Raw genomic sequence first — 23,134 nt, 5'->3', positions numbered from 1 at the left:
GTGGACAACTGGAAGCGTATCCTCCTGAATTCAGTTCTGTATGCCTTTTCTTCTGGACTCCACCCTATGTGCCTTTTCCTTTTGCTGATTTTATCTTATTTTAATTTTTAAAAGTAATTAATTGTTTGTATTGAAGTAGAGTTGATTTAAAATATTATACTATTTTCAGTCGTATAGATAGTGATTCAGTGTTTTTGCAGACTGTACCCCCATTATAAGTTATTGTAAAATAATGGCTATAATCCCTGTGCTCTACAATGTATCCTTGTTGTTAATCTATTTTATACATAGTAGTTTTTATGTTACTCCAGTCCCCCTAATTTGTCCCTCTCCCCTGCCATCTCCACTTTGATAACCACAAGTTTGTTTTCTATATCTGTGAGTCTATTTCTGTTTTGTATATTCATTTGTATTATTATTTTTTTAGATTCCACATATAAGAGATGTCATAAAGTATTTGTCTTTCTTGGTCTGACTTATTTCATGAAGTATAATATTCTCTAGGTCCATCCATATTGCTGCAAATGACAGAATTTCATTCTTTTTTATGGCTAATGGTTCATTTTATATATATATATATGTGTGTGTGTGTGTGTGTGTGTGTGTGTGTGTATGTATATATTGCATCTTCTTTATCCATTTATCTGTCAACGGACACTTGGGTTGCTTACATGTCATAGGTATTGTAAATAGTGGTGCTGTGAACATTGTGGTGCATGTATCTTTTCAAATTAGTGTTTTCATTTTTTCTGCACATATACCCAGGAATGGAATTGCTGGATCAAATGGTAGTTCAATTTTTTCTTTTTGAGGAACCTCCATACTGTTTTCCATAATGGCCGCACCAATTTACATTCCCACCAACAGCGCACAAGGGTTCCCTTTTCTCCATATCATCTCCAACATTTGTTTTTTGTAGACTTTTTGATGATAGCCATTCTGACAGATGTGAGGTGATATCTTATTGTTGTTTCAATTTGCATTTCTTTAATAATTAGCGATGATGAGCATCTTTTCATATGCCTGTTAGCCATCTGTATGTCTTCTTTGGAAAAATGTCTATTTAGGTCTTCTAGACATTTTTTGATTGGGTTGTTTGTTTTTATTGATATTGAGTTTTATGAGCTGTTTATATATTTTGGATATTAACCCCTTGTTGGTCATATTATTTGCAAATATTTTCTCCCATTCTGTAGGTTGTATTTTCATTTTGTTTATGGTTTCCTTTACTATGCAAAAGCTTTTAAGTTTACTTAGGCCCCATTAGTTTGTTTTTGCTTCTATTTCTTTGCCTTAGGAGACATTTTCAAAAAATATTGCCACTATTTATGTAAAAGAGTGTTCTACCTTTGTTTTCTTCTAGGAGTTTTATGGTTTCTAGTCTTGTATTTAGGTCTTTAATCCATTTTGTAATTTTGTATTTTTGTAAACGGTGTTAGAAAATGTTCTAATTTCATTCTTTTACATGTAGCTGTTCATTTTCCCCCAGAACAACTTGTTGAAGAGATTGTCTTTTCTCCACTGTATATTCTTGTGTCCTTTGTCATAGATTAATTGACCATAGTTGTGTAGGTTTATTTCTGTGCTTTTTATTCTGTTCCATTGATCTATGTGTCTCTTTTTGTGCCACTACTCTGCTGTTTTGATTACTGTAACTTTGTAGTATAGTCTGAAGTCTGGAAGGGTTATACCTCCAGCTTTGTTCTTTTTTCCCAAGATTATTTTGGCAACTCAGGGTCTTTTTGTTGTTCCATATGACTTTTAGGACTATTTGTTCTAGTTATGTGAAAAATGTCATGTTTATTTTGATAGGAATTGCATTAAATCTGTAGATTGATTTGGGTAGTTTGGCCATTTTAAAAATATTAATTCTTCCAATCCAAGAGCACAGGATATCTTTTCATTTCTTTGTATCATCTTCAATTTCTTTCATCAATGTTTTATAGTTTTTAGAGTATAGGTCTTTCACCTCCTTGGTTAATTTTGTTCCTAGTTATTTTAGTCTCTTCTCTGTGTGTTTAAACAGGATTGTTTTTGTATTTTTTACTTTCTTTGTGTATAGAAATGCAACAGATTTCTGTATATTAATCTCATGTCATGCAACTTTACTAAATTCATTTATTATTGCTAATAATTTTGGTGTAGAGGCTTCAGGATTTTCTATACAAAGTATCGTATTACCTCTTCTCTTCCAATTTGGATACATTTTCTTTGTTTTTCTTACCTTATTGCTGTGGCTAGGCCTTCCATTACTATGTTAAATAGAATTGTTGGGAATGGGCATCTTCTGCCCACTGTGTTCTTTCTGATTTTAGAGGAAAGACTTTCAGCTTTTCACCATTGAGTATGATATTAGCTGTGGGCTTGTTGTAAATGGCTTTTATTAAGTTGAGATATGTTCCCTCTGTACCCACTTTGATGAGAGTTTTTATCACGAATGGATGTTGAATTTTGTCAAATGCTTTTTCTGTGTCTATTGAGATGATCATGTGATTTTTATCTTTGCTTTTGTTATTGGGTGTATCACACTGATTGATTTACGAATATTGAACTGTCCTTGTGACCCTAGAATAAATCCAACTTGATCATGTATATGATCCTTTTTATATATTACTGGATTTGGTTTGCTGATATTTTGTTGAGGATTTTTGCATCTATATTCATCAAAGATATTGGCCTGTAATTTTCTTTTTTTTGTAGTGTCTTTGTCTGCTTTTGGTATCAGGGCAACGGTGGCCTTATAGAATGAATTGAGAGTGTTCTTTCCTCTTCAATTTTTGGAATAGTTTGAGAAGGATAGGTATTAATTCTTTTTTATATGTTTGGTAGAATTCCCTTCTGAAGCTCTCTTGTCCTGGACTTTTGTTTGCTGGGAGCTTTTTTTAAATTACAGATTCTATTTCACTTCTAGTGATTGGTCTGTTTAAATTATTTGTAGCTTTTTGGTTCAGTCTTGGCAGGTTGTATGCTTCTATAAATTTGTCAGTTTCTTCCAGGTTGTCCAATTTGTGGACATACTAACTGTTCATAGTATTATCTTATGATTTTGCGGGGGTATTTCTTTGTTGTCAGTTGTTATTTCTCCTCTTTCATTAATTATTATTATTTTTTTCATTCATTAATTATTTTGAGTCCTCTCTTTTATCTTCTTGATGAACCTGGCTAAAAGTTTATCAATTTTTAAAATCTTTTTTAAAAAAACAGTTCTTGGTTTTATTGATCTTTTCTATGGTTTTTATCTCTATTTTACTTATTTCCTCTCTAATCTTTATCCTTCCTTCTGCTGACTTTGGGCTTTGTTTGTTCTTCTTTGTCTAATTCTTTTAAGTGGAATGTTAGGTTGTTTATTTGAGATTTTTCTTGTTTCTTGAAGAAGGCTGTATTGCTATAAACTTCTCTCTTAGAAATGTTTTTGCTGCATCTCATAGATTTTGGGAACTTTTTTTTCCATTTCATTTGTCTTGACATATTTTTTGGTTTACTCTTCGATTTCATCATAGACCCATTGGTTTTTTAGTATCATGTTGTTTAGTCTCCACACGTTTGTTCTTTTCCCATTTTTCCTTCTGTAGTTGATTTGTATTTACATACCATTGTGGTTGGAAAAAAATGCATGATAATAATTCCTATCCCCTTACATTTGTTGAGGCTTGTTTTGTGGCCCAGTATGTGATTTACCCTGGAGCACTTTCTATGTGCACTTGAAAAGAATGTGTATTCTGCTGTTTTTGGATTTAGCGTCCTATAGATATGTATTAAGTACAACCAGTCCATTGGGTTATTTAGGACCACTGTTTCTTTATTTTCTGTCTGGATGATCTGTCCATTGATGCCAGTGGGGTGTTAATGTACCCTACTATTATTGTATTATTGCTGATTTCTCTCTTTATGTCTGTTAGTATTTGCTCTATATATGTAGTTGCTCCTGTATGGGTGCATATATGTTAATGAGTATAATACCCTCTTCTTGTATTGATTCCTTTATCATTGTGAATGATAATTAATCTTCATCTTTGTTATAGCCTTTGTTTTAAAATCTATTTTGTTTGATATGAGTATTGCTATCCCCACATTCTTGTTATTTTTGTTTACATGAAATATATTTTCTATCCCCTCACTTTCAGTTTTTGAGTTTTGTGTGTGTCTTTAGCCCTGAAGTGAGCCTCAGATAGGCAGCATATTGAAGAGTTTTTTTTAATCCAGTCATCCACGCTATGTCTTTTGGCTGGAGCATTTAGTCCATTGACACATAAAGTAATTATTGTAGGTATGTACTTATGCCATTTTATTACTTTTTTCCAGTTGTTTTTTGTAGTTGTTCTCTGTTGATTTCTTCTTTTTGTTTTTACCATTGTGGTTTGATGATTTTCCTTAGTAGTGTACTTGGGTACATTTCTTTTTGATTTCTCTTTATCTACTGTAGCTTTCTGATTTGTGGTTACCATAGAAATAATATTGACCCAGGATTATATCTACTTGTTTTAAACTTGCATTCATTTAAGTTCAAACACATTCTAAAAGATCTCCATTTTTTACTCCCCTCCCCAACATTTTGTGTTTTTGATGTCATATTTTACATCTTCATGCTTATCCTTTTGCTGGTAATTGTAGTTGTAGTTGCTCTTAAAATATTTTGTCTTTTAATCTGCACAGTGGTTTATTTAAGTAATCTTCAATCCTTACTATATACCTGCCTTTCCTAGTGGAATTTTCTCTTTCCTCTAGATTCTTACTTCTTTTCCATTTAGAGACCTTTCAACATTTCTTTTAGAGTAGGTTTAATATTGATGAATTCTTATAGTTTTTCCTTGTTTGAGAAGCTCTTTATCTCTCCTTCTATTCTAAATGATAATACTGCATAGAGTACCCTTGGTTGTAGGTTTTTCCCTTTTAGGACTTTGAAAATATAATGCTGCTCCCTTCTGGCCTGCAAAGTTTCGCAGAAAAATCAGAGGATAGCAAAAAGGGGATTCCCCTGTATATGACTCTTTGTTTTTCTCTTGCTGCCTTTGGAATTCTCTCTTTATCTTTAACTTTTGCCATTTTAAGTATGATGTGTCCTACTATGGGTCTGTTTGTGTTCATCTTGTTTGGACCCTCTGTGCTTCCTGTACCTGGATATATGTTTCCTTTTCTCGATTTGTGAAGTTTTCAGCCTAATTTCTTCAAATACATTTTCAATCCCCTTTTCTCTCTCTTCTCCTTCTGGAAACCCTATAATGTGAATGTTGTCACACTTAATATTATCCTAAAGATCTCATAGGTTGCTTTTTTTTTAAAATTTGTGTTTCTTTCTGCTGTTCTGATTGGATGATTTACATTATTTTATCTTCTAGGTCACTTATGCATTCTTCTGTATCACTTAGTCTGCTATTCATTCCTTCTAGTGTGTTTTTTAATTTCAACTATTGAATTTTTCATTTCTGATGAGGTCTTTTTTATATTTTCTCTTTCCTTGTTAAAATGATCAGTGTTTAGATCAATTATTTTTCCTAGTTCAGTTAACATTTTTATTACCAATGATTTGAATTCTTTATCTGGTAAATTGCTTATTTTTATTTGTTTGTTTTTCAGGGTTTTTTTCCCTTGCTCTTTCAATTGAGGGCAGTTTCTCTGCCTTTTTGTTTTGCTTAACTTTCTCTGCCTCTTTGAATTTAAATCAAACAGTTACCTGTTATGGTCTTGAAGAGGTGTTCTTACATGGGAGTTTTTCTCTGTAGACTGTATGTGCTCAGTGCCTTTGGTGGGAGGGATGGATTTGATGTGGACACCAGTCATGCCTTTCTTCAGTGTTGCTGGCAGCTATCACCTTGGAGGAGGTGGGGCTGGAGATGGAGGGGCTAGAACTTGCACAGGCTGTGAGGCAGGACTTCCTCTCTGCTGTATGGCTGTCACAACCCAGTCACAGCGGGTTGTGATCCCAAGCTGCTGGAGTAGAAGCCCTGAGGGTTGGGCTCATGCTGGCTCTGTTTTTAATTGTTTTTCCTTCTCCCTGCACCAGGACCTTTGCCCCAAAGGAGGGCTTGTGTACCTACAGAAGTCCAATGCTCTGCCTGTGTTCGTCACATTTTTTCCCAGGTCGTGGCTGCTCCAGATATAGACCTGTGGTGTGGCATGGAGTGAGCCGCACTCAGCTTGGGCTGGGGTACATAGCGAGGTGGTCGCGGGGAAACCCAGTGGCTGTGCTGTTGTCAGAAGTCTGGGCTGTTTCTGGGGTGCTGCTTGAGTAAACACCAGCAGTCAGCACTGCTGCTCTACCTTGGCTGTGCCCCAGAACCGGGTCACCTCTGCATCCCAAGGTCAAGTCTTTTCCCCTGAGCTGCTGCCCTAGATTCAGTGCCACGCGGTGGCATGGAGTGAGCTGTGCTGGGGCATTCACTTCACTCAGGTTGGGGAGTGCTGTGAGGTGGCTGCTGGAAACCCAGCAGCTGCTGGGGCAGACCTCTGTCTTACCTGCCTGGGGGCAAGCCAGTACCTGTGCACTCCTCATGAGTGAAGTCCAGGTTTCATCAACCTTTCTGTCTCTCCCAGTGGTTTTCCAACCAGCCAAAGGGCGAATGAGTAGATTCTCCCAAGAAAACTCTGGTACTGTTCAGTATCAGAAGGATGGAAAATGAATTCTGGGCAGGAAAATTGCAGATGTCCACTTCAGAGGGTGATATGAATTTTACATTTGAAGAGGTTTCTGTATAATCTTTATTTAAAATAGGAGGAGCCCTTCATAAATATGTATCTCTACTTCTGAGTTCTAAGAGACAAGATATGTCATGTTTGAAAGATACGGTATTTCTTTATTCTAGAGACGGTCTGCTTGACGGGATATTGTCTAAATTAACTGACAATCCCTATCAAATTACCAATAGCGTTTTTTACAGCCCCTTTGGTACTTACTTTCTTGTTATTATAGTGAAATTATATGAGGATGTGAAATGTATTTTGTCCATCATTTCTGCTTAAAACTATTCTGAGCTGAATCTTGAAGAACAACTCTGACACTGACCTTGACCCTGATCATTTATTTTGTTGCTCTTATTTGATGAGAATCCTATGGACCTAAATTGGAGATCTCATCCTCCTAAGATTTGTGTCTGTTTCTACTACAAGTGTAGCTAGGGTTGAGTATCAATCTGGGACCATTTTGGTCCCCTTTAACGATTCTGGTTTTTTGTCACAATCTCAGGTTCAGCATTCCTTTCTTCCTGTTGGCCCATTTACGGTGTCCTGTTCTGAGCCAGTCCCTGTGTCTAGTGGCATGGAATACATTGATTGGCTAGGCTGGGTCTTGTGACCTTGTTGGTGCTCAGAAGTGTTATCAGTGGTGCTGGGAAAACTGGACAGCTACATGTAAAAGAATGAAATTAGAACATTCTCTAACACCATGCACAAAAATAGACTCAAAATGGATTAAAGACCTAAATGTAAGACCAGATAGTATAAAATTCCTAGAGTAAAACATAAGCAGGATACTTTTTGACATAGTCGCAGTAATATCTTTTTGGATCCGTCTCCTAGAGTAATGGAAATAAGAACAAAAATAAACAAATGGTATCTAATTAAACTTAAAAGCTTTTGCACAGCAAAGGAAACCATAAACAAAATGAAGAGACACCCTACAGAATGGGAGAAAGTATTTGCAAACAATGCAACTGACAAGGGATTAATCGCCAAAATATACAAACAGCACATGCAGCTTAGTATCAAAAAACCAAACAACCCAATGAAAAAATGGGTAGAAGACCTAAATAAACATTTTTCCAGAGAAGACATACAGATGGCCAAAAACCACATGAAAAGATGCTCAACATTGCTAATTAGAGAAATGCAAATCTAAACTACAGTGGAACCCTCCTACACTGTTGGTGGGAATGTAAATTGGTACAGCTGCTATGGAGAACATTATGGAGTTTCCTTTAAAAACTAAAAATAGAGCTAACATATGATCCTACAATTCCACTCCTGGGCATATATCTAGAGAAAACTATAATTTGAAAAGGTACACGCACCCCAGTGCTCATTGCAGCACTATTTACAGTAGCCAAGACATGGAAGCAACTTAAATGTCCATCGACAGATGAATAAAGAAGATGTGGTATATTTATACAATGGAATATTACTCAGCCATAAAAAAGAATGAAATAATACCATTTGCAACAATATGGATGGATCTGATCATCATACTAAGTAAAGTAAGCCAGACAAAGACAAATATCATATGATATCGCTTCTGTGTGGAATCTAAAAAAAAACCAATATAAATGAACTTATTTACAAAACAGAAAGAGACTCACAGGCCTAGAAAACAAACTTATGGTTACTAAAGGGTAAGGGGGTGGGGTGGGGGGAGGGATAAATTAGGAGGTTGAGATTAATATATACACACTACTATATATAAAATAGATAACCAGCAAGGACCTACTGAATAGTACAGGGAACTATACTCAGTGTTTTATAATAACCTATAAGGGAAAAGAATCTGATATATATATATATATATATATATATATATATATATATACTGAATAAATGAACTTATTTACAAAACAGAAAGAGACTCACAGGCCTAGAAAACAAACTTATGGTTACTAAAGGGTAAGGGGGGGGGGTGGGGGGAGGGATAAATTAGGAGGTTGGGATTAATATATACACACTACTATATATAAAATAGATAACCAGCAAGGACCTACTGAATAGTACAGGGAACTATACTCAGTGTTTTGTAATAACCTATAAGGGAAAAGAATCTGAAAATATATATATATATATATATAACTGAATCATCACTGCACTGTATACCTGAAAGTAACACGATATTGTAAATCAGCTATACTTCAATGTAGAAAAAAGTTATAAAGGTAACCAGTAGAAAGACTAAACGTTAGTGCTATGGGGGAAGGGATGTAAAGTGGTATAAAAAGGTGATTTAATTTAATCTATCAATTATAGAAGAAATAAATATTCCTCATAAAATTTCAAAAAAAATTAACTGAGTTGGGAAATCAAGGAAATCTAGTGTTTGGCTCTGACTTAAATTTATATTTATGTTTTAACTCAGTAAATCCTGTAAACTTTCTCTCCCACTTTGGAGTGCTTGAATCTCAACTCATTACTTTCTCTCTGTTTTTAAATAAGTTATCTAACCTCTCTGAACATAAGTTTCCTTGTTTTACAAATGGGAGTAATATAATCTGCTTTGCTGGTTCTTGGGAATATTAAATAAGCAAATGTTTTAAAACCAATTACCTAGTGTCTGGAGTGAAATAAGCATTTCATAGATGCTTTCTATTGTTAATATCTATGAAATATACGGATATTGAGACTATTTGCCTTTGAAATAAAATAAAACAATCTATAGATATAGTACCTGGAAAAAATATGCAATATCTGCTTTTTTCTTTTGCAGTTTCCTTCAAATACATCAGAAATATGTTGTATTATTAAAGCATCACCAGGAACTAGACAAGTGGAAAGTAAAGCTGTTATTGTAAGGAAGAAGAAGTATTCTCTTCCTAAAGATACTCCTGAAGGTACTGTAGTATGAATGCAGAACCTACTTTTTGGAAGACACCAAACATTTTTTAATTGTAAATTCCTTATGTATACAGGAAGTTCAATTATAGATTGTATTCTGAGAGTTCTGGCATAAAGTGGAAATGGTAAAATTATTAAAAACTTGGTCAGGTTTCAGAACCTGAGCAAAATAGTTTTTTGAAAGTCAGATACTTCATCTCTTGAAAAATTAGCTTATGCCATTGATTTAAAGTGTGTTTATCTAGGATACTTCCTCTTATAACTATCTGAAATTTAGTGTTGTTGGGTTTCATATTTAGTAGGTATTTCATTTTTAAAGATATGGAGATATTTTTGCATTCACTTAACATTGGTTGAGCACTTCCTCTGTGAAAGGCACCTTATTATAACTTCTTTATTTCTCACTATTACTTTATGATGACAGGATGTATACTCTGTCCTCATTTAATATATTAAGAATCTGAGGCTTAAAGTATTATAGTATGAAATTTGTCTAAGATCACACTGCTTCCAAGTGGTGGAGAGGAATTCAACCTTTAAAGGCTTCTAAACGCCAAGTTTAGGTTTTTCTGTACTTCTCTCACTGCATATAAGGCAGAATGTCTAATTACTCGATGGAGCTTGGGCACCTTCGAAAGGTAAGCAGGCAGTGAAGCAATTGAAACTTAATAGGTTATGTATAACTTGATCCTTGTCCCCATTTCCTCCACAGAATGTGCCCTGAGCACTCCTGAAGTCCACAGAGATCTTTTTATTTTCCTCTAAGTTCCTTGCCTACTTAATTCGATGACACTCATTTGACACTGAATAATATACTACTACCTGACATAATTTACAATGCTGACTTTTCATATTCTTTAGGTTATGAATTTTTCAAGGACAGAAACCACATACTAGACTTCTTTCTATGTCTATCTCTGATAGCTTTTTTAGCATAGTGGTAGGGAATAGTAGATGCCATATCAGTCAGGATTCTACCAAAGAAACAGAGCTAGTAGGACATATATAGCCACAATCTATGTATACGTATACAAAGAGATTTATTTCAGAGAATTGACATATGCAATTGGAGGGTCTGGCTGAAAACTCTAGGGCAGGCTGGAAACTCTTGGGCAGGAGCTAATGATACGGTCAGTCCTCAGGAGGAATTTTTCTTCTTCAGAGGAACCTCAGTTTTGCTCTTAAGGTCTTTCAGTTGATTGGATGAGGCCTACCTACATTATCAAGGATAATTTCCTTTACTTAAAGTTAGTTATTACGTATGTTATTAGCTGAACCTACAAAATACCTTCACAGCAACACCAAGATTAGTATTTAATTTAATTGGGTAATGTTGCCTAGCCAAGTTGACGCATACAACTAACCATCACAGTCCACTCCATGTCAACTATGCATTCATACACATCTCCTTAAACCATATTTAATCTCCAAATAAAGACAATAACAAAGTCATACTTCTGCCTAACATAATACAACTGCTGTAAATAAAACTGAAAATGTACTAACTCCTTCCCCAGAAGAGGATGGGTGATGTTTGTTCTTCTGCTTGATATCATATAACTTAAATACTATGATATAAAGTTAACTGATATTAATACAACTTATGTTATATGACATGGGCATGAGAGAGAGAAGAAAACAAAGATATTTGCTTGACTAGTCATGTGGTCATAACGGGTATTTATAACTACCTTCCTCCACTACCCATTTCATATTCCCTCTCCCCTCAGTAAGCATCTCAGCTGGTTGTGGTTCTTTAACTGGTCAGGTGACACAACCCTCATTTCTGAAGGGCCCGTGCTGTTAGTAGTCCTGCTTAGATTGGGTTATTGTAGTTTTCCATTGACCTTAATCATGGGGCATGGTAGAAGAGATGCTCTAAATGATCTCCTGTATTCCAGACATACTCTTCCTTACCTCCATCATGGAGTAGTAGTCCAGTTTCCCGTTGGTAGTCAGGATCAATCACCCCAGCCAGCACAGTAAGTTCCTTCTTTGCCTGTTGACTCAGAGGCATGAGAAGCTCAAAGTGGCCAGGTGGCTGTCTTAATTTCTAGTTCAGTGGAATCATTGTTGTGACTCCTGCATTACTCCCTTTGGAACTAAGACCTCTAGACCTGCAGAGCATAAAGTCATGGCAAAAGGAAGCAAAAATTTTGCAGTGGGTCACCAGGGGTAGTATTGAATAGTCTCACTTCCATTTCTACCGCTTGACTCCAGGGCCTGTGAATCCTGGCCATGGGAGAAACAGTACCATGTATTAGATGCTGATTCAGAGCATACACAACCTTCTGCAGAACCTTGCCTCAGCCCTGCAAGGTATTGCCACCTAGTTGGTGCTATAACTGAGTATTCCAAAGGCCTTTCCATCATTCTGTCAGGCCAGCTGCTTCAGAATGGTGGGGAACATGGTAAGACCAGTGAATTCCATGAACTTGGGTCTATTGCCAAACTACTTTTGCTGTGAAGTGAGTTCTGTAATCAGAAACAATGTTGTGGGATACCATGATGGTGGATAGGGCATTCCATAAATCTTTGGTTGGTGATTTTTAGCAGAAGCATTATGTGCAGGGAAGGCAAATCCATATCCAGAGTAATTTATTCTTACTATTCCAGTAAGAATAAAATGCTGCCCTGATCATGATGGAAGTGGACCAATGTAATCAACCTCTTGCCACCAGGTAGCTGGCTGACCTCTCCAGGGAATGGTGCCATATCAGAGACCAACTAGGTGTTGGTCTCTGCTGCTGACAGATTGGGTACTCAGCAGTGGCTGTAGCCAGGTTGACTTTGGTGAGTGGAAGTCTGTTTTGCTGAGACCATGTATAACCTCCATCCCTGCCACTATGGCCACTTTGTTCATTGGCTTATTGGGTGATGACAGGGGTGGCTGGGGAAAGAAGCTAATGGGTATCCACATAACAAGTCATCTTATCCTCTTGATTATGAAAATTTTCCTCTGCTTAGATAACCCTTTGGTGAGTGTTCATGTGGGACACATATATCATCATGTTTTTTGTGCATTCAGAGAGTTCTATCCACATGCCTCTTCCCATATTTTCTTGATACCAATTTTCAAATCATGTGCCTTCTGAGTCCCTGACCATCTAGCCAGACTATTGGTCACAGCCCATGAATCAGTATATAATCAAACATCTGGCCATTTCTCCTTCCAGCAAAGTGAACAACCAAATGTACTGCTTGAAGTTCTGCTCACTTCATCCCTTCACCAGTTTCCTTCAGGGATGTCCCAGAAAGAAGCTGTAGGTGCTATAGCTGTTCACTTTCAGATGGTGTCTGCATATCTTGCAGAACCATCTGTAAACGAAGCCTTAGCTTTATTTTCCTCAGTCACCTGACCATAGAGAACTCCCCATGATGCCATTAAAGCAGGCAGGGAGAGAGAAGATAATGTACCGGGAGTAGGGGCCACGGGCATCTGGGCCACTTCCTCATATAACTTACTTGTGCCTTCAGGACCTGCTTGAGCTCAGTCTCATATATACTGTTTCCATTTGCTAACAGAGTGCTGCTCTTCACAGCCAACTTTATGGCTTGGTGCATCAGACAACACACAATTCATGATGGGTAGCTCAGCTCTCATTGTAACTTCGTGGCCCATGGTTAAATATTCAATCTCTACTAAGACCTAGTAGCAGAGCAAAAGCTATTTCTCAAAAAGAGAGTAATTACCCACAGAGGATGGCAGCGCTTTGCTCCAAAATCCTCAGGGCCTGTACTGTGATTATTCACCTACAAGCTCCAAACAGCATCTCTTTCTGCCACTGACATTTAAAGCACCATTGGATCTGCTGGACTATATGGTACAAGTGGCACAGTAGCCTGGACCTTTTGCAGAGCCTTCTCTTTATTCTGAGACTCCCTCAAAACCAGCAACTTTTTAGGTCACTTAGTAGGTGGGCTGGAGTAGTACACACAAATGAGGAAATATGTTGACTCCAAAATCTAAAATGGCCCACTACATGTTGTCTCCTTTTTGGTTGTAGGAGAGGCCAGATGGAACAACTTATCCTTTACCTTATAAGGCATATCTCTCATACCACTGGAACCCTAGAAGTTTCACTGAGATGGAAAAGAGACCCAGCAATTCCACTTCCCTGGACACTAAAGACCCAGCAATTCCACTTCCAGTCTGTTTTGCTGAGACCATGCATAACCTCCATCCCTGCCATCATGGCCACTTTGTTCATTGGCTTATTGGGTGATGACAGGGGTGGCTAACATATATATGACACTGTATATATATATACAGTGTATCCACTGTAATGGGTACATATGTTCATCATAAGATATATACTAGCATGTTCATAGCAGCACTGTTGGTAATAGCTTCAAACTGGAAACTATCCGAATATGCCCATCAACAGTAGAATGGACAAATAAACTGTGGTATATTCATTCATTAGGGTGCTATATAGCAGTGAGAATCAACAGTATATAGTTACTTGCAACAATATTGATGAGTCCCACATAACAAGCCAAACACAATACAGTACATTTAATATTACTTATATTTAGTACAAAACTAGGCAAACTAAACTATGATGGAAATCACCACAGTGGGTGTCCTTGTTGGGGAGCGGGTATTAACTGGAAAGCGTTATAAGAGGGAATTCTAGGGTACTGGTAGTGTTCAGTTTCATTATCTGGATGCTGGTTACATGGGTGTGTTAAGTTTCTGAAGACCCAACAAGCTGTATCGTACACATATGTGTACTTTTCTGTGTGTATGTTATACTTCAGTAAAATGATAAAAATAAACTTGTCTTAATTTGATCTTTTTGGCCTATCATATTAATTTATGACAGCAGGTAATGTCACAATTCTGGGTTTAATTATTCAACAAATCAAAACTAAGTTGTATCTAGGAAGTTCTTTTGAGTGTTCAGACCAAAATTATTATTATTATTATATTATTTTCATATACAAAAAGATAAAACTTGAAACAGTTTTAGATTTTTCCTCCTATTCTGTTGGGGTGCGGCTGCTTCTTCACACAGGGGAAAATACTACATTCACATCAGTTTATTTGAGGACCCAGTGCCGAGTTCAAGCAGCAAAACCCCAACTTAGCAGATCTAATTTCAAACTTGACACTCATTTCTAAAATTACCACAGTAAAAAGGAACAAAGATCCACTGCAAATGAATGAACTATGATACAATGTTCTTTCCGAAATGTCTTCATTTTGCAGCTGTAATTACATGGATGTCTGCTTTAGGCCATTTTAGATGTGTGCGGGTATATAATATATATATATGTGTGTGTGTATTTCATATATATACACATATATATATATATATGTGGATGTGTGTGTGTGTACATATATATATATATCAGCACATTTTTCAAATCCAGACAGGGTAACAGCAACAGCTTAACTCTGTGTGTGTGTGTGTATATATATATATATATATATATATATATATATATATATATATATATATATATATATATATACTTTTTTTTTTAAACATGATACTTTAGTATAACTTTTGTTAATTCAGTAGTACAATCTATTTCTGTTTTACAGAATTTTTATTTTATAGCTACAAGGGTGAAAAGTGACCTATTACATTACATCTCACATATCCTGGCATACAAACAGTACTTAACTGAATTTGAGCCCCAAACTAGAAGTCTTTAGTTTTAGCACTTGAAGAGCTTCTTCACTTCTACAGTCTTAAATCATATCCTAGTCACATTTCCAGAATTTTCAAATGATTCATCATTGTAAACCGCGAGAAACAGGTGAATCCAAACTTTTAATTACAGTTGTATATACAAGTTAGATAACACAGCTCAAAAAGACTTTGCTATCCATCCTAAACCCAACACACACATTGTCCACTAAGTTATTAGACAAGTCTTAGGGTTTTCCTTCTTTTCCTTACAAATAATACACACATTTAGAAGGAGCTGGTAAAACTGATATATAAGATGGCAAATGAGAGGTCACATCTGTTGGTTCCAGAATTGGTCCTGCAAATGTTGTACTCTGCTGTGTTCTTTAACTGTGTGTCTGTTACATGCAGAAGCTCTTCACAAGAACTGTCATCAAACTCAATGTAAGTTAAATTTACAGTACTGTATGAAGTTCTTCAGATTCAAGGATAAATGTGGAAAAAATATTAACACGTGAAAAATTCGGCCTTTCATGCTACCATTAAGACCGTGTCAAATTCATAAGCAGATTCTTTGGTACAGTTGAAAAGCGGAATTGTATGGATTTGTGGCGTGGAACTGAAATATAGAAGTATGTTTCTCATCTGCGGTAATCCTCACCCCCAATTCTCAAGTACCACCCAATTTTCTTTGCATTTTTACAGAATTCTGGGGAAAAAAAAGGGAGGAAAAAGACGCTGGCATTGTAACACTTCCTCCCCTCACAGGAGGTCTTCACGCTCTCAGATGAGGTCTCCTAAGACTCTCTGTATGGTCACTGGCTCTCGGACGGCCTTTGACAATGACTTGGACACTTTCCAAATCGAATCCCAGATGTTGCCTAACCTTTCCTACTCTTATCTCTGTCATTGCTGGTAAAATTTCGATGAGTGCGTTTTTCCCTTATGGAGAAATCAGACCAAAATTTTTAGTTTAATTCACAGAAAGCCCCCTGATGCCTGTTGAACTAGTTGTGCCACCTCCTGGCTTCTTCCTAGGCTCTCACCTCATATAGCAGCCTCCTTATTTAAGTAATTCCCTTTCAACCTCTGGGCACTTGTCTCTGTCTTTCCTTCAGTAAAAATAGCAAAGCCCCAAGCTAACTGTGAGCATGTTATTTTAAACATGCAGCAGGCTATTTTTAGTCCTGGCATTTAACAGTTTAGCTAGTTTGGCAGTAATCTAATCAGGACTACAGAGTGAAGCTCACTTTTGATGGTCTAGGACCCCTGTTCAGTATGCTGCTTGTTCATTAATAACTGGCACTATGCTGATTAAAGAAAACAAATTGGTGAAAGTAAACCACTAGAGGAGTCCAAAAGAGATGTGGTAGAGGAGGTGATGTGGGTACGTAGAGATCTGAGAATGGTGACAGAGAGACAGATAGAAGAGGCCTTAGAAAACATCCAGTCCAAGGTTTCTCATTGTGTGCTCCTCTGACCACCTGTAGCAGAATCACTGCAGACCTGGTAAATTACAATCTCTAGCGATATGGCACAAGAATTTACAATTTGATGAGCTTTCAGAGTGATCCCAATAAGCACTAAAATTTGAGAACCATATAATAATCTAGTTTATTTTGCTCATTTTGCGTATAAAAAAAATGACCTGGCCATATTGATAAGTGACTTGCCCAAGTTCACACAGCTAATTACTGGTAGAGTCAGAACTAGAACTTAGTTTTCCTGGTTCTGAGTTTGACTGGGTAGCTGTCAAATAGGGAATGTGGGGTAGAGTAGATAGGGCTCTGAGTTTCTCAGGTCATCCAGACAGAGCAGTTTTGATTCTCTTTGCTTTACACATTGGACTTCTATATCTATTTAAACAGACTTAACTTTTTTTTTTTTTTTTTGCCAAGAAGACGGTTGGACAATCATTGCTTCTGTACCTCTTACAGTTACAGCAATGGATGTCTAATTTATTGGTACTTTAATTCAGCCAACAAGCATGCATTATGCTCTGCATTATTAGATAGGGATAGGAGTATAGCCTTTGCTCTCTGGGGCTCACAGATTAGTGATGAAGTAGACCTCACAGTCTTCTCTATAAGGTGATAAGTTAGAAGTGGAGCAAAACACTCTAGGAGCCCAGGAGAGGATGCTTTTAACTTTGAAGTGTCAGAGAAGACTTCCAAGCTAACAGTACATTTTGGAAAATCAGACAAAACCTGTAGCTATCCTTATAGTAAGATTTTTATTTTCATCTCCAGAAGAGATGATAAATGATGTGTTATAAATTCATATCTTAAGCTAGTAGAATAACAGCCTTTACCTGGATACATATATATCTTTAGTGAGAGTTTGAGTTTTTAGATAATAATAGCAGGCAGAAGTATCACACAGAAATATGATAAAGTGTGGTGCTCATACCACATGGGGAATGTATAAATAATGCAAATTCCAGGGTCATTGCTTCAGCAGTCTGATTCAGGATTTCTGGGGATTGAGAACCAGTGTAACCTAAAAATGTTTATTGGTATAATTGCCAGGGTTTAGTGACTGCTTAGGTACTGGTACAGGGTAGTGAGAGAGAAGGACAGTTAGAGGATGACTCCTAGGTCTCTAGTATTGTAAAGTTTTAGAAATGATGTGCTCTAGGTGATGTCAGGGGAAAATATAGGGCATGGCCCTGGATGTATATATGAAGGCAGAGGAGGGATAGGGGAGACTACATAGTTGGGTGGGTTGATTGCCACTTGGAAAGTTACTCAAAAATTGGTATGGGACTTCTCTGGTGGCGCAGTGGTTGGGAGTCCACCTGCCGATGCAGGGGGCACAGGTTCGTGCCCTGGTCCGGGAAGATCCCACATGCCGCAGAGCGCCTGGGCTCGTGAGCCATGACCGCTGAGCCTGCGCGTCCGGAACCTGTGCTCTGCAGCCGGAGAGGCCACAACAGTGAGAGGCCCGCGTACAGCAAAAAAAAAAAAAAAAAAAAAAAAAAAATTGGTATGGAGAAGATGGCTGTGGCCCAAAGTCTTTAATAAATGAGCAGATAGTATCTGAGGTCAGTGAAGACAACAATAAGGAGGAATAGAGGGTAGAATAGCCAGTACTTCCCAAACTTTAATTTACTTGTGAACTGCTTGAGGATCTTGTTTAAAATGGAGATTTTGATTCAATAGGTCTGGAATGGAGCCCAAGATTCTACATTTCTAATCAACTCCTAGGTGACATTGAAGTTACTGGTCCGTGGACCACACTTTGAATATCAAAGATATAGGTCTCTGGTGTTCCAACAGCTGCACATCAGACTTTCCTGGATATTTGAGTCCCTTGTCCAGAGGTTCTGTTCTAATTGGTATGGAGTATAGCCTGGATATCAGGATTTGTAAAAGCTCAGATAACTCTATGGTACAGCAGAGTTTGAGAACCTATTGATATAGGCTGATTAGGCTAGCGGGTGAGGTATATCGTAGTATGAAAGTGGCAATGGAAATAGGTAAAGCTGACTCCACTCTGGATCTTGTGGTACAAGATATTGGGGGAGGGGTGAAGGCCCCAGAATCCTGTATTGGAAAGAACCTGGGTTCATCTACAACAAAGGGTAGGAGAATGAAAAGGAGAGATGGGTAGGAAAATGTGAGGAGGTTCTGACTAGGTGGTGGCTGAGGAGGACTGGGATTAGAAGCACAACTGGATCCATTCCACCAGGTTACAAGGCTGGAGTTAGCGACTTGTGATGGCCACTAACAGCTGTCTTTGCTGGGCTTTCCATTGGAATGTTATTGAGCAGGTCTCTTTGTGTCTCCAAAGAGAAGAGAAGCATCTTCAGCATGTCCAGGAAGGAGTGAGCCAGCTATTCCATTTTTTTTTTTTAATGACCTCTGGATTTGTTTCCTAAGGCTCGATGGAGTGAAACTAGAGTTGCTTGGACATCAAGCGTTCTCTCCCCCAGGGACTGATTATTAATAACTATTGAACACCTGCTTGTGATGCATATGAAATAATCTATTGTTATTTTTTTCTCCAGATATTATAATAAAAACAAGTGGCAGGATGTAGCAGCTGTGGCTGAATTTTCACTACTTTGAAGACTTGAATGTGAAGTCAAAGTCCGTGAAGCAGAATGTCTGCCTAAAATTACATGAAATTCAAAAATCAAAATTCTGTGATTATTTGTGACATATCCTGATGTTGAAATTCTGTTGAGTCTTATAAATTACTTTTAATGAGCTGAGAAAGAATCTTCTGTCTGCTTCTTAAATGTATGTATTTGTATTATAAAATAACAAATAGCTTATATTAGAAGACTGTACACTAAATAGATGACTTCAGCTATTTATAAAGACCCAACACCAGGATACTAGGTAACTTCCTTTGATGGTTTTTTCCCAAGTTTATCCTTTGTATGGATTAAAGGTAGTAAAATTGTTGATGCTTATATTACGAGCTATTTTTAACAGAACTTAATTGAAACCACATGAGTGAGAGACCTAATTCCAGGTCTGACTGAAAGAAACTCTATACTTAAGGTTTGCTGAAGCAGGGAATGTATAATACGTACAATCAATCACACACTAAGTATTTAATATATTACCTCATCCCCGAACAACCTTTTTTAGCTAATGCTATCTATCTGTAGGATTTTTTTTGGGGGGGTAATACAGCTTATTGTGGCATCTTGGAAATGCCCTTCCTAAAAAGGAACAATCCTGTTGTCAGTGAACAGTGTATAACGGTGAGATTTTAACTCTGTTGGTTTTACTAATGTTATTAGACATAAAAGTAAATGAGGCCAATTTTCAAAGCTCCTTCAATATGAAAGAGAATTGTAAAATTGAAGAATTAACTGAGGTTACGTAACCCATATAGTACTCATTTTTAAATAGGACTCCCATGAAAATATTCTTGTAAACGATTTGACAAGGTCTTAAGCCACTAACAAAACTATTTGTGATTTCAGTTCCACATTTTAATCTAGAGGTGAAATATGGGAAAGTTGTTAGGAAATGTAGAAGAGATCATTAATGATGGATGTTAGAACCAAATTTAGACCTGAATTCTAAATCAGTACTCAGCTAAGTCAGCAACTCCTGTGGTAGTTTTAAAGCAGAAGTGTGATAAGCAGTGAGGGAAGAAGAAATGGAATAGAAGGCCTATTACCTGCCTTCAAGGAGTTTATAATCCAAGGGGGAGGAGTTAGAATGAGAACAAAGTATTTGATAATTTCTAAACAGGTGGTAGGTTCTTGTGAGAAAAAACGATACCTGATTCTTAGACTGGGCCTAGTGGGGCTGGAGGAGATAACATTTGATAGTTCCATGTTGCGGATAAGAAAAATATAGCTACCTTAGAAAGATAAATACTTGGCAAGGCTGATGTGAAAGTAGGACTATGTGAGTTCAGTATTTTTATCAGCTTGAGCACAGGGCAAGGTGGGAGGGAGGAAGGAGTTGCAATTGGAGTTGAAGGTTTAGTGGTAGAGGACATAACTTCGATTATGATTAAGAGGAGGGAAAGTAAAATAAGCCTGCTTGCTGTCTGGTGGACGTTAGAAGTTCCAAGAGGATTCCTGTTGGCAAATCCTAGAAGAAGGTTATACTCTTAACTTTACATTGGTGGGTAGGCCACAGACGTCTCTCAGTGAACCTGCCTGGAAGATCATCAGAAAGGACCATCTCTTTCTGGGGTGAGGGTCTCCATAGTTTTCATCATATTTTCTAAGCGGTCTGTGATTTTTAAAAAGTTAACAATGGGACTGGATCCCTTTACTTTAGCATATAACTAATTACATTTCATTTTTAAGCACTTAAAATTATATTTTCAAATTACACTTCATGAAAAAAAATCTCAGGTCGTAAGTGTGAAAATCCAGTTAAAAATTCATGAAAGGCCAGGCATGATACCGTTTCCATTTAAAAAAATTTAACTAGAGTTTTTTTCGCCTTTCCCAGGTGTAATTCATCATGGTTTGTTCAGTTATGAATAGCCTCTTTATCTCATATTGTGTATACAGGATATGTGTTTATATGAAGGGTGTGGTGCCCAGACTTTCCAGATAGATGTTATCTTCAACCTCTCCTGCTCTACTGTTGCTTTCTAACCTGCATTTTAAAATGTTGAATCAGCTTATATCTTAAATACTCCCTTGATTCCATATGTTCTTCTACCTACCCAATAATTCTTTACCTGTTTACATCCATGCTTCCTAAAAAGAGTGCTTTCTGCTTTCTCACTGATTCCCTCACTACTCAGCCCTTTCTCCTCTTCCTTCCCCTGCCCCAATACACATAAAGTCTGGTTTTAGCTCTGATCCTTCACTGACACTGGTCCCCTCAAGGCTACAAGCAACTACTTTGATGCTAATCTAAGGAGTATTTTTCAGTTCTTGTCTTACCCAACCTTTCCCAGCTAATGATGTTGTAGACTATTACTCTCCTCTTGAAAGCCTCCAGTAAGGAATGACCTCTCTGAAACATTATTCTCCAGTCTTTCATCTCATGTATAGCTCTTTCTCTTCCATTTCTCCTGAAGCCTCATTTTCCTCTGTCCAGTCTTTAGATTTTGTTGTTTCTTCGGGTTCTATTCTAGGGCTTCTTCTTATGTTACACAGTCTCCCTGGGTGATGTCATCTACCACTGCCATCAGTTATCATCTCTGTTCAGTTGACCCCAAATCTTTGTCAGTAACTGCCATGGATATTGGTAGTGGAGATGTGTCGTGACTGGCCCTGTATCTGTCCCCCAAAATGTTTGCTGTCTTTCCTTGTATTCCCACAGCATCCTATACTTGCCCACGTCATAGCATTTATCACAATGTACTGTAATTGCCTTTCAAATTCGACTTTTTCTCCCTTAGATTGTAAGCTTCTTGAGTGCAGGAACTACATCTTGTTCATCACTGTATTTCTGTTCCCCTCTACCTCTATTGTAATTGGATTTTGAGTTTCCAGGTCACATGGTTTAGGTGGGATTGATCCCACCCTTAGTTCCAGGGGTGGGCCTTTAACGGTTTAAGTCAATTAACATGGCCCTCCTAACTCAGGCACAGTGATTGGTTCAGAACGGGTGCAAGGCCTAAAATAATCTATTGGATTAAATCTCAGAGCTTTTTCTGGGAATGCTGGGATGTAGACATTTTACTTTTCCTCTTGGATTTTTATCTGAAAGGGTTTTACCTGAGAGGAGAGCTTCTGGCAGCCATCTTGTGTCCACAAATGGAGGCCCTGCCTGGGAATGGAGTTCATACAGAGAAATTAGAGCTGGGATAGAGAAATTGGATTCTTGATATCATTGTTGCAGTCTCTGGATGCAGCTGTACCTGAACTGTGCTCTACTTGAGCTCCAGTTATGCGAGCCAATCAATTTTTTTTTTTTGCTTAGGCTAGTTTAATTTGGGTTTTCTATCATGTGCAACACAGAACATCCTGATTGATGGACTCACACAAGACCTTTCTAGAGTTCTAAGTCTGTGTAGCCAAAAGCTTACTTGTCATCACTACAGGGATTCTCATGGTATCTCATATTCAACATATCCCAAACTCAACTTATCTCCCCCTTGAAGCAGTTCTTTCTCCTATCATCTGTTTCAGTGTTATATATCTTCATCTATCCAAGTTACCTGAGCCAGAAATTTGCTGTCACCCATGACTCCTCTCTTTCTCTTACTTTCCCACAGGCAGTCAGTCATGAAGTCCTGTTGATTTTGAATCCTAAAAGCCCTCATTATTTTCCATACTCCTCCATTCCCATGGCTATTCTCTGAGTTCATGTCAGTACTTCTTGCCTGGCTTAGAATGAGAGCCTCTTCACTAGTTTCTCAATCATTATTCTTGTACCTTATAGTCAGCTTTCCACAACGTATCCAGAGAGCTTTCTAAAATGCTCATCTGATCATGTTTTCTGCTTAAAATTCCTCAATAGCTCCCCATATCCTCTGGATAAAGTCTTATCTTTTAAGTGATTTTTACAGTTTTCTTTTTT

The 23,134-nt window shown here is 37.4% G+C and overlaps 1 protein-coding gene across 1 annotated transcript in view; it reads left to right on the top strand.

Annotated features, from left to right (window-relative positions):
* Positions 1-23,134, top strand: part of MEIKIN (meiotic kinetochore factor) — a gene marked incomplete at both ends in the record, with an annotated part of 141,700 nt that overhangs the window by 113,469 nt on the left and 5,097 nt on the right. Inside the window, 3 exons of the mRNA XM_082650317.1 lie at positions 9,401-9,524; positions 10,123-10,166; positions 12,705-12,848. Of these exons, the coding sequence (XP_082506443.1) occupies positions 9,401-9,524; positions 10,123-10,166; positions 12,705-12,848 (312 nt within the window). The remainder of the gene's footprint in view (positions 1-9,400; positions 9,525-10,122; positions 10,167-12,704; positions 12,849-23,134) is intronic.

This window comes from Grampus griseus (assembly GCF_964374135.1).
Source record: "Grampus griseus genome assembly, chromosome: 3".
Lineage (NCBI taxonomy): Eukaryota > Metazoa > Chordata > Mammalia > Artiodactyla > Delphinidae > Grampus > Grampus griseus.
The sequence above is the reverse complement of the archived record's forward strand: the minus strand, read 5'-3'. Positions and strand labels throughout refer to the sequence as shown.